This window comes from Amblyomma mixtum, chromosome 10 (genome assembly GCF_055824585.1).
Source record: "Amblyomma mixtum isolate Tamu chromosome 10, ASM5582458v1, whole genome shotgun sequence".
In the NCBI taxonomy this organism is placed as follows: Eukaryota; Metazoa; Arthropoda; class Arachnida; order Ixodida; family Ixodidae; genus Amblyomma; species Amblyomma mixtum.
The window spans coordinates 180,599,978-180,616,919 of NC_143021.1; the positions used below are offsets into that span (position 1 = coordinate 180,599,978).

Here is a 16,942-nt window from a genome sequence, read left to right on the forward strand (position 1 = left end):
GGTTACAGAAGGGTTGCTTCAGTGCTCTTTGCTGTTGCTGCTATAACATAACAGCAATACTATGTTGCTGCAATAAAATTATTTCACTAAATAGTGTGAGCGCTGCTGTCTGTGTCTTCTACTTGGTCCCGTTTGTTGCGCTGCTAATTTTGTGAAATGTACCAAATGGCCCTGCTAAGTGCTCTATTAATTCACCAAGACAACGCGCGTTGCTGCCAAAAAGAAATTAGTCGCTATTTTTTACGTTTCTTTTAGGAGTGCAAGTTTGTTCAGAAAGTTTACGTCCGAACGCCCGCGCTTTCCTCGTCGGAGGATTTACGTTTGTTTCGGTTTCATTTTCGGAAAAACTGCACCAGCGACAGATTCAGAGGTTGGCGTTAGCGTCGTCTGGCAACGGCTGCCTCTCTCGCAGTCAAAATGGCGGAATGGGACTTGACTTGCATTGTCGGCCAGTACATAGACCGGCATATGGTATTTCCTCTGCTGGAATTCCTTCAGAACAAGAGTGTGAGTGTTTTTAATATCCTTCCTGCCGTTCAGAATAAGTATGCTTCTTCAAAATCGCTTGGGAAACACCTGTTCGCACTTTAGCCATGTGTCATGCTGCATCGCCTCCCATGTTGGTCTTCGCGTTTGAGAATGTCTAACGTGGCTCAGTCATTAAATCTCGTACTTTTTCTGGAAACGGCTGTAGGCATGTTTCCGTTTAGGTGCTGACAGTAGTGTCGGTCGCTGCTCTGCTGTGTGTCGTATAACCGGCGGAACTCAAGTCGTTGACCTAGTAATCCAAGTGCCATACTACCAAGAGCGACATATGTGATTTTTAACTGTTCTTTACCATCACTAGGTCTACAACGAAGATGACCTCCTCAAGGCCAAGTTGGACTTACTTCAGAACACGAAGATGGTCGATTTCAACATCGACGTCTACAAAATGTGCTATCCTGACGCCGACGTTCCGCAAGGTATTCGACCCGTTCACTGCCTTAAAACCATGCGCCATCGTAGAATAGACGGTAAAAGTTCAATTTCGTTTTTTTTTTTTTTTTCAGATATGATCGAGCGACGAGCCGAGGTCGTGCAAACGCTCGTCGTTCTGAAGTCCCAGACGCTCGCTTTGATCGAAGCCTGTCAAAATGATGAAGTGTGCAAGTACATCCAGAGTTCAAGGTAAATTTAGTTCTGGCTGAAAATACGTTGCACTTTTAGGACCAGCGCAGCAATCCTTATTATTCACACTATTTTGGCATGATAATTTAACTCCGTTTTCTTTTAAATAGGGACAGCAGACAAGTCATGGACTACCTGATGCAGAACTGCGATCTTGTGAGTAGAACGAGCGTACAGAAACCAGATTCTATTAAATTATTTTCATAAATGCCTTGAAAAGCTCTACTTGAGTTCACTTTCCTGTCTACACCGTTTTTGTTTTTTTTTTCTATGGCTACACGTTCAGTGAATGCATGATAGTTTCAAGTGTCAGACGTTTGTTAGTTGTTTCCCGGTGTCTCCTGTCATGCCCTTGAGGGTTGGCCATCAGGCATGGCCAGTCATGTTTTGTTTCCAATAAGGAGTTCATGCATGTTTTGCGGTTTTTCTGTCATTACCAGATCAACCCGGAGATGATCGACAGCCTCTATGCCTACGCGAAGCACCAGTACGAGACTGGCAGCTACACAGGTGCTGGAGAGTGCTTGTACCTTCATCGCTTCTTGGTGAGTGTAAAGTTATCACACAATGACATACGACTGGGAGTTGAAAGCGGATTGATGCTCCTATTCTCTAATTTTGAAGTCCCCATGAAAAACAAGTTAATCACTATGGCTTTTTGAATTGCATTATATTGAGCTTGCACATAAGCTACGCTGGCCACCGTTTTTACGTGCATGGAACATGTAAAAGGTTCTCTGTGTGCTTAATTGGCTTGTTGCCACCTGATCCGGCTTGCACTTTTGAAGCTGTGCGCTTAAAATGGCGCCGTGACTTCACGTGCAAGCCTCCTACATGCTGTGCAGCTTGATCCTGTTATGCTTTGAGCAGCCTGTTTGCTGTTAGTGCTCGTGTTTGTTAGCTAACTCATTTGCCCTGTTCCAGATATCTCCCAACGACAAGAACTATCTAAACAATCTCTGGGGCAAGCTGGCCTCGGAGATCCTGATGCAAAACTGGGATGTGGCGCTCGACGATCTGAGCAGACTGCGGGAATACATTGACAACAATGTAAGTAGCTTTGCAAAGTGGGAAACTCTTTCGTGCTCTTAGTAATACTTTGTTACTACAGGTGTTTTGTTTTACATGGGCATTTATGGCTGGAATTATGAGCTTTAGACTTCAATGTGCGGGGGCAGGCTGAGTGACCCTTGTGGCCCCCGCCGCGGTGGCTCAGTGATTACGGCGCTCGGCTGTTGACCCGAAAGACGCGGGCTCGATCCCGGCCGCGGCAGCTGAATTTCGATGAAGGCCAAATTCTAGAGGCCCGTGTGCTGTGCGATGTCAGTGCACGTTAAAGAACCACAGGTGGTTGAAATTTCTGGAGCCCTTCACTATGGCATCCCTCATAGCCTGAGTTACTTCGGGACATTAAACCCCAATAAACCAATAAACCAAAACCTTGTGGGCTTTGCAGCTTTCACTGCTACATGGGTCATTCATTAATGCAGACAGATGTTATTACCATTGCTTCTCGTTTATTGTTATTAATTGAGAGAGGATCTATAGATAGAATAGAGACAAAAAGAACAAGCAGTTGTTAGTTGGGTTAGAGTGATAACGAGCAACCCACAGGTGCCAACATCTCAGGCATGAGTCTTGTACGTGAGTGACGAGGTGCAGCATTGCGGTTTGGTCTGCGTCGCTTTCCTTAGACTAAGGACTACTGGACTCGTTATCAGTACTGCTGGACAGATGTGTTATGGCTGCAACATTTGGCAAGAGCCTCTTCTGGTCATGTTGCAGGCAAGCACAGAAGTTCTGAAACTGTGGTTTAACTTGATTGGCCGATTTTTGCATTATATCTCTTTGACTTGAGCTCCAATAAATACGGGTAATCTAGGTATGAGTGCTTTAAATTGTGCATAGTAGTTCGTTGTGCCTTTTTTAGAGTACTGGTGAATAGGGAATTTTATTTTGTGTTGGTCACGCATGCCATAGCTTGTCCATTCATTAGTGTTTGCTATAATGTAGTTAGTGGTAGCTGTGAAAGAATTGCCGAAATATTCGACATAACTCTGCAGGCTCAAAAGTGCACATTGTTTACATTCAGTATGCATTTTTTTTTTTCCAGCTGCACCTTCATTGAAACGTTGCCTTTCTATCTGTGCACTCTACTTCACTGCATCAACTCTCTAGCACAGTTCTTGCCACGGGTCTTCATTTGGCAGTGCTGGCTCTAGATATTGATTTGTGTTTCATCCTTACTCCATCTGTGCAATTGAAGGTTGATTAAAGTATAACGCTATTGCTACAGCAGTGCCGTTTAATGAGCACAAGTGCTTGCTGAAGCCGTAATGTCTCTCTGTAGATGCGTCATGTGCTTAAAGCTGTGAATGCTGGGAGGACAGCATTTGGTGTCGGTTCTGTGTAAAACAGCTGAGTGCAAAGTGGGCTGATTTTCGCTTTGGCGTTTGCCGCTTCATGCAGAACTTCTCGTCACCGCTGCTGTCGCTTCAGCAGCGCACTTGGCTCATCCACTGGAGCCTCTTCGTCTTCTTCAACCATGCCAAGGGCCGGGACCTCATCATTGAGCTCTTCCTCGGGCAGCCACAGTAAGTTTCCTACTTGTATGTTGCCTGGATTGGCAGGGAATGGCTGTGGAGACACGGGTCCTTGTCTACCTCATGTTTAACGTTGCTTTGGGACATTTGGGTCACTTTGGAAACTCCACAGTTTAGAATTTCCAACAGAGTAGCCGCTCTGTCAAGGGCAAGTGATGGTGCATCAATCCAAGCTAATGTCAATGTGTCTTTTTATTTATTTATTTAAAATACCTTACAGGCCCCATAGGGGCATTGTGTAAGGGGGGTTACAGAGTAAGCAGCAGAGTAAAGTGGTAAACAAAAGATACACGTCAATACAAGGCTCACCAACATTAGTACCAAGATTAAAACATGAAACAGGAACAACTGTAGTAATGAAAGGCCACAAAGGTACACTTAAGGAAATAACATGAGTAAAACTTAACGTAAGGCATTAATTCTAGAAAGTAAAAAAAAAACGCAAAAAAACACAAAAACACAAAAAATGACCATATCAGGGAGTAGAATTCTTGAAGTGATACTCAGGGAAAAAGACGCAAAAAAGCAATAATATATACAGGGCATACAAGTGAACACACGACGCAGCATAAGATAGCAATTCACAAGAGCGAGATAGCAATGAAAAAAGAAAATCACAAGAAGTTCAAAGCAGATTGCCAAGTGTAAGAGACAAGATAAAGTGATTTGTAAGTGCTATTGTGAAAAATGCTATTGTGAAAAAAAAGAGTATCTTTAATGTGCCGGCCCTAAATGTTGATGTTGTACAGTTACACTGTAATGCAGTATTCCATAGGAAGAAAAGTGCGAGGGCTAAAATTGCTGCAAGGACACTGATCACGACCAAGAAAGGGCAGCGGCCACAACAATGGCATTGTTGCATGAGAGACCCCCTAGATTATGCGGGAGGTGTGGGGTTCGATCCCCAGTGCTGCTGGGTACCTGCTGGTTTTCCAGTGGGTACTAGCTTTCGTCTGGCCTGATGCTCAGCCTCAGGGGTGGAATGCTTAGAAAAATGGTCGTTGACTTTACCTCATGCATACCAAAAAATGTGTTGGATGTGGCACTCTTTGGCCCAGCTGTCCTTTGTACCTTTGAAATCAAACCACTATCATCATAGTTCAGTTCTAGAGGAAATGTTGTTATTGTTTATGATTTGTTTACTTCTTTCTACCAGGTATCTGAACACCATACAGACCATCTGCCCACACATCCTGAGGTATCTGACGTGTGCCGTCATCACCAACAAGCAGAAGCGCAATGCTCTTCGTGACCTGGTCAAGGTTATCCAGCAGGTAGATATTTTTTCATTAAGGGGGCCCCAGAAACACAATCTTGGTTAACTGTTTTGCCTGTTGATTGCATACAGTGAGTTATAATGGTGCTATTAGCGTCGGTAATACCGCGCACATTCCGTTTTTTAATATTTTAATGTCCTCCCAAAAACAACAACATGGCTCTGATGGTGTCGCCACACAGTGGCGGGTTTTTAGCAGCGGATATGACATCACCTGGCGCGAGCTTGATGACCGGACAAACAGTAAATATACTGCAAATTGTGTGAATAAATAGAGACACATTTTGTCACCTGTCTGCGTTTTATATTAGATCAACAAAAACAACTTGTTTGTCTTAGATAAAAGCCCTGCAAAGCAAGTAAAATAAAAATACACCACCAGGGGCGCTCTGGCATGGAAACGACACTGCCATTCTCAGCAAGAACGAGTTACAGAGAGCAGGCAACCATGGAGTGCAAACTTCCGCAACGTGCTCTGGCAGGCTGTTTTGATTGGTTGCGCCAGGTGCCGTCATTGGGAGAGCGAAATAGGAGTGGGAAGCCCCGCCAAAATCGAGTTGAGGGCAGCGTTTTGTTTGCTTGTATTTTGAAATTTCTTCACTGAATAACTCCCGTTCCAGTGCATCGATTCCTGTAATTCTTTTTAAGTCGGCATCTGTGTGACATAAAGAACCCACCTGAAGTATAGCCGGTATTCCCCCAGGCAGTGTTTCGCAGCCCCTTTAACATGTATGTGTAGGTGGCACAAAGTGGTGCCGTACTAACTTGTTTGAGTGTTACCGCTCCTGTAAGTTGTAGGGTTCATGCAGAGCTCTTGACCCTTATCTGGGGGCGCTCGTGACAATCTCCTGTATGGATTTTAAAACATGCCTACCACTAATTGCTTCAGGGATCCTTTCAGTGCTTTTGAAACCTTTAAAGATGCCTTTCATGGTTTGCTGCTTCTGTCCTAGGTAGTCCGTGATTTAAAGATTTGGCATTGTTCACATTGTTCACATTGAGAATTGCTCATAATGAATGAAAACTTGTCAGTGTTGTAGTAGTGACATGGGGTGGGACCATATTTCAGAATAGCCATTTTTGACGTGTGCAGATTGGGCTGGAGATAAGAAGTCATGCTGCTGATAAAGTTGTTCATTCTTCTTTTCTTGCCTCAAGCAATAGGGAAAATGCAAGATTGTCGGTGGAGCTACAGTTTCTGTCAGTCTCATTTGTACGCCTCACACTTGTTGAGTTTTTTGACACCTGTTGTACAATTTAAATAGCTTTGAGTGCGTTTTTCTTTGTCTGAACATTCAAATGACTACCCTGCTGCCAACTGTGTGCGTTTTCACTGAACAGAACAGTGGTCTGGTTACTGGTATAACCTGCTGAGTGTATTTTCAAGATTGTTCTGGTGGAATTTTCGTAACAAGAGGTTTTTATCTCTTGTCACAAAAATTTTATTTGATTTGAGATTTTATTGCTTCAGGGAGCGACCTTTACTGCATAGAAAAAGCGCGCGAAATTTTGTGTCAAGTGAACTGAAGGCACTAGTTTCAGAATACAACTAAGGGGTACTGCTGCACGTAAACTTGCCTCCTCTTCTGCCTACCTTGCATGTTCGAAGCATGCCGAGAGGAAGCCATATGTGTTTATTTCCAGTATGTGTTTATTTCATAAGTTTTTTTACAGCTCACTGCATATTCCACCCTACATTAGCCCTCCAGCACGCATTTCACTCCGCCTTGGTCATCCCCTGCAAGTTTCCCGTCCACAGACTCATACCACAACGTTTGCTGCATCATTCTTTCCTCGCTCCGCCAAAGACTGGAACGGCCTTCCACATGACGTTGCTGCAACCACCTGTTCATCCTCATTTTTGAATTGCATAACTGCCATATTTAACGAATAACACCTTTGTATATAAAGTTTGATTCTACCTGTACCCACCCCTTATGTAATACCCCCTAACTGGGGGTCTTTAAGGAAATAAAGTGATGTGATGTGATTTCGGGTGCATTAGTAAGTGCGTGCCACTGATGTTGTCATTTGCCTGGGGAACTCGACGCAGGAGTCGTACACCTACCACGATCCCATCACTGAGTTTGTGGAGTGCCTCTTCGTCAACTTCGACTTTGACGGGGCCCAGCAGAAGCTGCGCGAGTGTGAGGTGGTCCTCTCCAACGACTTCTTCCTGGTGGCCTGCCAGGACGACTTCATCGAGAATGCCCGCCTCTTCATCTTCGAGACCTTCTGCCGCATCCACGAGTGCATCTCCATCAAGTACGCAGTGCTGCCTTTTGAAAGCGCTCAGTGGAGGGTGGTTGTGTTAGTTTTGCCTGCTTTTGAAGGAACAAAAAATATTTCTTCGCACTGCAGTGGATGTGGGCTGTTGCAAATTGAGTTGTGCTGTGTGGCAAGGGTTCTCATCACTTGCACCATTGGCTGCATAGACATGTTGGAAAACCCTGTGTGTGTGTTTTGGTTTCTAACCCTTCCTGCCTAACGTGACCACTTCCGCGGCATCAGCACTGACTGCTAGTAACAAATCTGTTAGCCTCCCTCACTCGTCGACATCTTGCAATTCTTGTGTTGTTGAGAACCCCCCACAAAGTTGTGAGCATTGGGTAAAAGAAGTGGCTTAGTAATAGACGAGTTTTCACGTGCATTGAGCTGTTAGCTTAAAGGTGCGCTGAAGAGGATTCTGAACTTGTCTTTTTGCCGCGGGAACTCAATCTACACGTTCCTAGCATTCTTAGAAACTGCGACTTATTGCTCTGTGTGGCCAATTTCCCCAATTAAATCGAATTAACGTCCGGCTCCCGCCTTTTTTTTTTTTTAATTCTCCCTCGTACGGTGGGCCGAGTCGACCAATGCGTGAAGCGCCTTTCACCCAGTCCCGTGGAGGCTTTGCTTTCGCTGTATTTTGTTTTTTTAGGTTTCCATGAATAAATAGTTTCATTCGCAGATAATATAGCCGCAAAATAAGCCCGAAGAAAAAAAAATATGCGCGGACTATTTGCTACTACGGACTACTACGTATTACTCCGCCGATGGCAGAGCGGCAAGCCACCACGGGACTGGGTGAAAGGCGCTCCACGCGTTGGTCGACTCCGCCCACCGTACGAGGGAGAATTAAAAAAAAAAAAGGTGGGAGCCGGACGTTAATTCGATTTAATTAGGGAAATTGGCCACACAGGGCAATAAGTCGCAGTTTCTAAGAAAGCTCGGAACGTGTAGATCGAGTTCCCGCGGCAAAAAGACAAGTTCAGATTCCTTTTCAGTGCACCTTTAATCTTTTTTTCTGCCTCACAGGTGGCACAAAAAAAGAGAAGTAAAATTTGATTCGGGATTAGTTTGGAATTTTTACTTCAGTGAAGAACAGCTGGCTTTCGTTCTGACTTGCATTTTTTAGCTTATCTCAGGGCAAAGCAGTTAGTATGTAGACGAAAAGGAGTTGCTTGCAGTGCACTGTGTTTCACAAGCTCCGCATCGTGGTGGTTCGATGGATTTTACATTTCGGCTTCCGAGCACAGGGTTGCCAGGATGAAGTCCCAGTCAGTGGTTTCATTGTCGTGGAGGCAGAATGAAAAACATGCCCGTGTGCTGTTTAATGCCTGTGCACTTTGAGGATTCTTCTCAGAATAATTGCTGGTCGTTAACTCCACTGTGATGCTGGAGTCTTATTTCTCACTCATTCCCTGTCTGCTCTTATTCTCAGTGATCCTTGATTAATTAGTTCTCATAAATCAAATCAAATTTATTCATGTTCATTTAGTACATGAGTTTTCCCGTCCAACCTAAGCACAGGGTGCTTGTTGGTTGTTCAGGCAGTACAGTGAATCACCGAATGTGTACAAAAAAATATCCACAAAACAATAAATTTAAGAACACTAGTACATGCATATTATACAAAAATTATGTATGCATATTGAGCAATGCAACTCGAGAAAAACGGAAACAAACATGAACAGACGTCATCATAACTTGAAATGAGCCATCTAAACAACTGAACAAATCTAAAATATGTAAACAACTCTAAAATCTGAAGCAAAAAACAGGGAAAATAGATTATAGCATGCAAGAGGCCATCAGTGATTTATCTGCAAGGATGAGCACCATTTTCTTATTGCTTTAGTCATTTTACGTTTTGTTTTGAAATTGTAAAATTCTTCACCAAGTGTATTGAATACCTGTGGTACGTAATATCTCCGTATCTTTTTCCCATAATGCGTGAAGCAGCGCGGCTTACTATAAGCTTCTGTCTTTCTTAAGGCAGCGTTTTTCTTGACGGGTATTTTGAAAGCATTTGTAAAGTAATGACGTGTGAGCACTGTGTAATAAAATAGTTCCCGCATTTCCAGTACACCTAGCCTACTGTATATTTCCTCCTTATCAACCTCCTGCAGCATAGTACCATAAGTTATACTATTTACAGTTCTTTTAATTATGCGATTTATGGCTCCCATTTTGTGATCAGAGCAGGTGCCATATAATGTAATGCCGTAGGTTATAATAGATTCAGCTAGCGCCTTGAATATGAATATGATGAATATGAAGATGAAGTAGCATTGTTCAAATGTCACTGTGAGCTGTGTCACGAGTGGCCTGTTCCAACACGTTTGGCTCTGTGTTTCAAGTTACCAACAAATGGTATTTTTTTAAGCAATCAAAGACGCATGTGGTTTCATATTATTTCATGCAGGATGCTTTACTGTACATAATTTCAAGGAAAAAAAAAATGGAAGAGCAGAGATGTGGCAAAGCTGTTCAAGACCTTAGCACAAAGAAAGAATTTCGCGCACACACTTAAGACTGCTTACATGTGGGAATGTGGAAGCATTACTGTCCCTGGGTGCATTGTTTAAGTGTAATGTTTGTATAGATGCACACACACACACACACACACAAGCTGCCGGCTTTTTTCTTATGGGACTAGAAGTTTGAGTCAGAAGCACTCAACTGCTTATAAAATACAGCTGTCACTCAATCTTTGAAACTTGAAGGGGATACAAGGTTTGTTAGAATTTAAGGGAGCCTTTTAATACACGTGATGTTGGTGAGACCAAAGTCAGTTTTGAACTAGCTAGAAGCTTGAATTAGATAAGTTGGAATGACACGAGTCCACTTTGGGCAGCGCCTTTACATTGGTGTGGTGTGGAGAGATATGGGAGAGGCCCTTGCCCTGCAGTGGGCGTAGTCATGATGATGGTGTGGTGCAAAGATTGTAGCTGTTTAAGTATTGAATAGTGTACACTTGTTATTGTGGTTTGTCCATGAGTTTTGAATGTGTAATGCATAGCAAGCTGTTAAGTAATGGCTCGTATCAAGATGGCTAAGTTTGTCTCTTTTTTTCTTTCTTTCTTTGACCCTCTACAGTATGCTGGCCGAGAAGCTCAACATGACCCCGGAAGCAGCCGAAAAATGGATTGTCAACCTCATTCGCAACGCCCACCTCGACGCCAAGATCGATTCGAAGCTGGTACGTTCTCTCTCTCTCTCTCGGATTGTTGGTTGTTCAGGAGCCGGTGGGTTTGCGGACATGGCAAACTGTGACAGTGTACCATGTCCAAGACCAAGCCTAGATGTGACAGATTTTGTTGTGCTGGTCATTCACTAAAAGTTTGTTACTCTGGTGGGCAGTTAGCAATCACACTTTTACTGTTCCCACTTTCCCTGAATAAGACCAAGTAGTTGGCTTCATCCATCAGCTGCAGCTGATTGTTATTGAGTGGCTAGCTAGTTTTGATGAGCATTTTATCCTGTCCTTCATGCACTGCTGCCTCAGCTTTGCGGTGCTTTGCTACTTTTTTTTTTTTTGGGGGGGGGGGCAAGCTTGTTTTTTAGTCTTCGTTGTCCTCGTCAAGTGGTACCTCTTATCATTAGAGTAAAACCTCATTGATTCGAACTCGCTTGATTCGAAGATCTGGGGTGCTATGCAAGAGTGCCCCAATCGCAATTTTGCTCCAAACCCGGTGAAGCAACAGCTCTTCAAAGCTGCAAAGCGACGCCACAGAGCAGTGCTGATGCTTGATAGGTAATGCGCCTCGGCCCCAGTACTTTCAGCTCGAAAAGCATATGCCTGCAGAGGAGAAGACGTGCTTCACTGCTATGCAGCTAGGGATACCGTTTGGAAGGTTACGTGCTCTCGCCATTTTGTGAAGATAGAGGCACTGGTGGTATTGAAGCACCCATCTACCCCCAGCAGTGTCACTGTGTGTCCTGTGACACGACCATTCTGTTTCTGTGTGTGCTGTGCTGTGGTTAGGGAGTTAAGTTACCAGCATCTCTGATAATTCTGCTTAATTAAAATGTTTTTCGCGCTCCCAGTGACGTCGAATTACCAAGATTTTCCTGGCCAAGCTATACCAGACTTCCTGCTTGAACCTGGGATTCAGCATCTGCAAACTTTGTTGTTCCTGTAGTTTTGGTGCTTTCAAATCGTATCTTTTTGTGTCACCTCACGCATCCATCCAATTCCTACTCTTGTTTGCGAGAGGCGTTCAACAAAGATTTCCCCTGACCCACTTCCTGTGGACGGAGAGCAACGAAACTTTGCAGATTTATTAGTCCTTCTCTACATACGTGCCACCCAAGGACACACATTTCTCCCGTCTTTTTATGCAACTATAAACAACTCGCTTGTAGAAGTCAACAGGTTGCTCCAAAAACCACGTTGTGACTTCAGAAATCAGGGTCATCATCTGGAAAATGCTCGCCCTTCAAATATGACTTCATTGTTCGAAAGGGGTGGAAGTCTGGTTTAATTATGCAGTTTGATTTAATTACACAGAGTTTGGATTACCTGAAGTCTTTTTGAATACACTTGGTGTTGGCGGCAGTAAAGTGTCAGATCGAATTGACTAGGACTTCGATTTACTGAGAGTCCACTGTAGTAAGAAGGTATATATATGTTGGTTACTGTAATCATGTCAAAGACTGTGCTGTTGTGAATGGATTACTGATTGATTCTTTGATGAAAAGACATTGCAAGAGTGATTCTTCGCAATGTCACTGTACGCCTCTTTGCTTAGCTAATAAGAAGGGCCTTCCACTGGGAGTGATTGGCAGCACGTGCTGAGCAAGAGTGTGCATTGCAGGGCCACGTGGTGATGGGCACCCAGGCGGTATCCCCCTACCAGCAGCTGATCGACAAGACCCAGGCCCTGCACTTCCGCTCCCAGCAGCAGATCGGCCACCTGGAGCACCGGCTGAGCAGCTCCGACCGGGTGAGCACCACTGGCTGCACAGTGCCACCGAGCACAACTCCATCCAGTGTTGATTGTGCAGCTCCATGCGACTACGTTGATGTTTGTCTGGCGGCTGCGATAACTGGACCGCCTTTTTTTTTCCCACCACGCATTTAAAAACTTGTGTAGCCTGGCCTAAGGGATCTAGACGTACCCGCAGTTTGCTTGTGAGAACGGACAGTGATGGCGACTCTTGTATTTTATTATAGCTGGTACTTTTTAGATTATCAAGAGCCCCTTGGTCATTCGAGCCCAGAAGGCAAACTTCTGCATGCTCTGACAGTCCCTTTAAATTTGCAACATCTGAGGCATAAAAATGGTAGGAGGCGGGCGTAGGTGATGTATTTTCAGGCCTCTACAGGCCAGGCGTTGGCTTTTCGCTTTTTCTGGGTCGACCAGTGGCTGCATGAGGCTGGCCTGACTGATATTGGTCAGTACTCATACGGACACTAAAGGCAAATTGGAGGTGGCTTGCATCAAAGGATTACCAGGCTCTAACCTAAAGACAAAAGAAGCTACTTCCTGGAAAAGGCCAACTGTTGAAGTACAGGCTTTCGGAAGCAATCTGTAGTACTGCCAGTGTTCTTTTTGTTGTTGCGCATCTATGAGGCTAGCATGATTACACTGTCAGTCAGTCGCCTTCCATCCATTGATTGCATTGTAGGTGAGATGGGCTTATTCCTTGCTGCATGGAATTGGGCAGCTTCCTGAAAGATTGAATAAATAATAACTTTTTGCAGGCCTTATGCGCAACATGTTCTATTGCAAGTTTTAGATAATTCACCAACAGAACGCATCTTAGAAACCCACATTGACCATTAAGCTTGCTGTTCGCACTCATTGGCCACAGCTGCCCTTTCATCTTAAGGGGGGACACTGGTCTTTGAGGCCAAAAAATGACCAAAAAATCGATTTTCAAAAAGTGAGATTTGTGGAATCTGCAGCTATTATTTTCCAACCGTACAAATTTTTTCCCTTAAGAAACCAGCATTTTGACCATAATATTAAATTCAGATAATCGTGTGGGCTGAATTTATGCAGGAGCAGACAATTTAATGGCATGAAAATTTTGGACATCTGGCTGTCTTAGTACTATGTCGATATCTCAACATCTAGGACAGATAGACATGTCATATTGTTTGCTAAGGGAAGCTGAAGACACAGTGTGTGCAATAATCGAAGCAGATTTGTTCAATCACACTTCAAAATTTATAATTTCACAGTTTATCGATGCATTACATTCACACCTTGAACGTTGATATTTCAAGTGCTGTAAAATTACTAATGAGGGTAATAAGGAAAAATGGTTTTGATTATTGCACTCTTTAATCACCATACTATGTAGCCATGGATTAAAAATGATTTTTTATTGAGCAGTTTCTTTTGAACCGAGGTACTAATGAATGGCTAATTAAAATTAATTATCCTGGGAACCGACTAATTTATGTGAAAGGTAATTTCATTGCTGAAATCAGTATAAAAAACTGAGCAAGGTGGTACAGTTTTATTAGGATTGGACTAAAGGTAAGGAAAATAGGTCTAAGACCAGTGTCCCCCCTTAAGATCTGCAGTCATCATCAGCCTGCAGCATTTAGTTGTGCTAATTGCTGTTTCCTGCATTGAGACATTGCAATGTTCAGTGTGTGGGTTACTGATTGAAGGACGATTTGTGACTCTTTGGCAAAAAGAGTGTTGGCAACCTTCTGTGAGTGTTTAGAGGCCTCTTGCCTTAGTGGTGTCGAGGATGGTCCATTTGGCTGTGGGAAAACTTCTGAGTGGCTGAAGCACGACCTAGCCAGTATTCCAGTCAGTATTATGTGCTATCACAAACCACTACCTCCTTAAGGTTAGAACTGCTTATTTTCCCCACTCTGCACAAAGCCTTAACTGTGAGCTCATATAGAAGAAAATGGTAAGCTTCTGTATTCATTTACGGAGAACGGGCCCATAGTGTAGCATTCACTTGGTTCCCGTGGCCGGGAATAAGAGAGGCAGTGCCCGCCGAAGCTTTTTTTATAACCCTCATGCACATACTTTGAGCCGCTCTTTTGTACAAAAAAAAAAAAAAGTGCTTGCATACCATTGAGTGATTATGGTACAGATAAAATGCAACGATTTGTGAGACATTTATTGTTGCTCATTTCAGTGATACGTAAGCTCTCTTTTCTAGTGTTTACTGTGTGACTTGGTTTTGTCAGGAAAGCTGGATGAGAACTTGAATATACTAGTGGCTCTTACAATTTTTGTGTGCTGATATCCTGTAGAGTAACCGAAGGAATCAATGTATACTACATTTACTGCCTGCAGAATTGGAAATGAACTGTGCGTTTTAGTGTGCCTAATTGTAATTTTACGAAAAAAATGTTCACTGCTGGCTTCTTTGCTAATGCTTAATTCTCTTCTCTTTCTTTCAGTCATCGCACTGGGGAGCCCAAAACTGAGCTGGGAAGAGTACCACAACTGTCTGTTTCCAGGAAATGTGGCTGCTTGGGCACTCTTTGAGACACTCATGCAGACAGACCGATTTTTCTAGAAACAAAGAAGTTGCTTCCTTTTTTCATGCGTGTTGTCTCTTGTGCGATGAGTCACTCATTTATACTGTAGCGGGGAAGAGTGTGTTTATAAGTATTTACAGGTAGACATATACCAGCAGCCGGGATAGCTTCGAGCAACGCCGAGCGCACTGAGTGAGAGATCTTTGTGGTCTTCGTCTGTTGTCGACGCGGGGCATAGTGCATCTCTTCATCATCGTCGTCAGCCCGCTACATGACCCTGGGTGGCAGAAGCACCTTCCTGGTGTTAGGCCGAAGTGTCAGCGACGTGGTAGTGTTAAGGCAGCGGACGTGGATGATGTCAGTGACGGGGCGAGAGGACGATGGTAGGACACATGGGTAAGATAGGATAGGATAACTTTATTTGGCTCTAGCACAAGGTTTTTTTATGCGGTCAGATGAGTCCATCCGCAACGATCGGTTGCCCCTATTCCAGGGCTCCGCTGGATGCTGCCGTCAGCTGAGCTCGCCGTATCAAACCGATCTGGTCATCGCAGTCGCTGGAGAGCAGACCCTCCCATTGCTCCGCACTTGGGTTTGGTATAAGTGGGACTACGTCGACTTTTTGACATGCCCATGTGATGTGATAGAGTGTAGGTTTTTCATGGCACCACATACAATTGTGTGCGTAAAGTGTGGGGTGAATTTTACTTAGTGTGTTTAGGTTTGGATATGACCCCGTTTGAAGTTGTCTCCATGTGACAGCCTCTTCTTTGTTTAAAGATTTGTGCGGTGGTGGGTACCGCATCCTGCTGCCTTTGTAGCTGTTGAGTATGGCCGAGTATTCCTGAGGTACTGGCAGGGATTGCTCAAGGTCGTTGATGTTGGATGCTCGGTAGTTAGTATATCCTCGAGCTATCCTATCTGCCTCTTGGTTTCCTGCCACCCCCGAGTGCCCCGGTATCCAGATGATCTTACGTTTGATCGGCTTGTGTGGTTTTGCATGTGTTTGTTGCGTCTTGCAGTCTACAGAGCGGAGTATGCGGAGCGCTCTGTGACCTGTTCTGCCGCAAAGATAGTTGCGGCAGGCTGCTTGTGAATCAGTAAGAATTGTCAGTGACCGCCCAGTCCGATAGCCCTCCGCTGCCGCTAGAGCGACGGCCGCTTCTTCAGCCGCAGCTATCGTGCAGTCTTGCAGTGAGGCGCTGGTAATCTCGAGTTATTTTAAAGAAACTGGGCTACACCGAACAAATTGGAGAAATATTGCGAACTGAAACGATCCCCGATGAGTACCGCAGCACGCTCAGAGTGGCACCAATACCAAGAAACATGGACCCTAACCTCCACAAAGACCGCAGAGAGGCAAGGGCCGACCGCTTACAGAAAACACCAGCATCCCAGGATACAACAGTGTATCTGGACGTTGCCACAGGACACATGGGCAGCGATGTCATAGTTGATGTCAGTCACTCTGCGCACCGCAAGGTAAGGCCTACTGTAGTGGGAAAAAAGTTTCTCTGAGAGTCCAATGTGGCGCAAAGGAGACCACAGAACGACGAGTGATCCAGGTTCGTAGCTGACTTCATGGTGTCGGCAGTCGTAGGTGGACTTCTGGGATGCTTGAGATGCATGGAGCCGATGGCGGAGTCCCAGAATACAGTGGGTAAGGAAGAAAGTTGGGGGCGGACATATGCTATGACTTAGGTGCTAGGGCAATTCAAAAAGCCCTCCAAGAAACACAAGAGCTCTACAGAACCAATTTTGAGGACCCCTGACCTAATGTTACACTGCGGTATTGCAGCTAGCAGGAGCCAAATAAAGGGTGATGCATGCTCTCATGTGCATTTAAAACGGGTGGGTGCAGGCCTAACATGACTAACATCTAACATCTTGCATGAGTGAATATAGTAACATGTCAACCGAGTACTGGGATTGGAGTCTCAGACAGCCATGCACAGAATGATGCCCAGACGCAGAGGTGAACTGCGTAGTGAGAGGCCATATGATTACAATGCGAAGCACAGGCTGCAAAGAAACACTCTGGATGCAATAAAACAATGCTTTTTGATGGTGGTTTCATGAATGCGTGAACATCAAGTACTTTTCTCAGTAATTCTCTGCTTATAGGCTTCGAGGTGAAATGATCGAAAAGTTTTTGGGGTTTTGATT

At 44.4% G+C, this 16,942-nt stretch overlaps 1 protein-coding gene across 1 annotated transcript; it reads left to right on the forward strand.

Annotated features, from left to right (window-relative positions):
• Positions 1-377: 377 nt before the first annotated feature.
• On the forward strand, positions 378-14,837 carry eIF3e (eukaryotic translation initiation factor 3 subunit e). The gene is made up of 12 exons (XM_089563956.1): positions 378-507; positions 848-965; positions 1,053-1,170; positions 1,281-1,326; positions 1,611-1,715; positions 2,095-2,220; positions 3,640-3,764; positions 4,930-5,047; positions 7,103-7,314; positions 10,411-10,513; positions 12,132-12,260; positions 14,696-14,837. Exons 1-12 carry the CDS (start codon positions 418-420, stop codon positions 14,720-14,722), a joined length of 1,317 nt encoding a protein of 438 aa, XP_089420082.1. The 5' UTR covers positions 378-417; the 3' UTR covers positions 14,723-14,837.
• Positions 14,838-16,942: the final 2,105 nt, after the last annotated feature.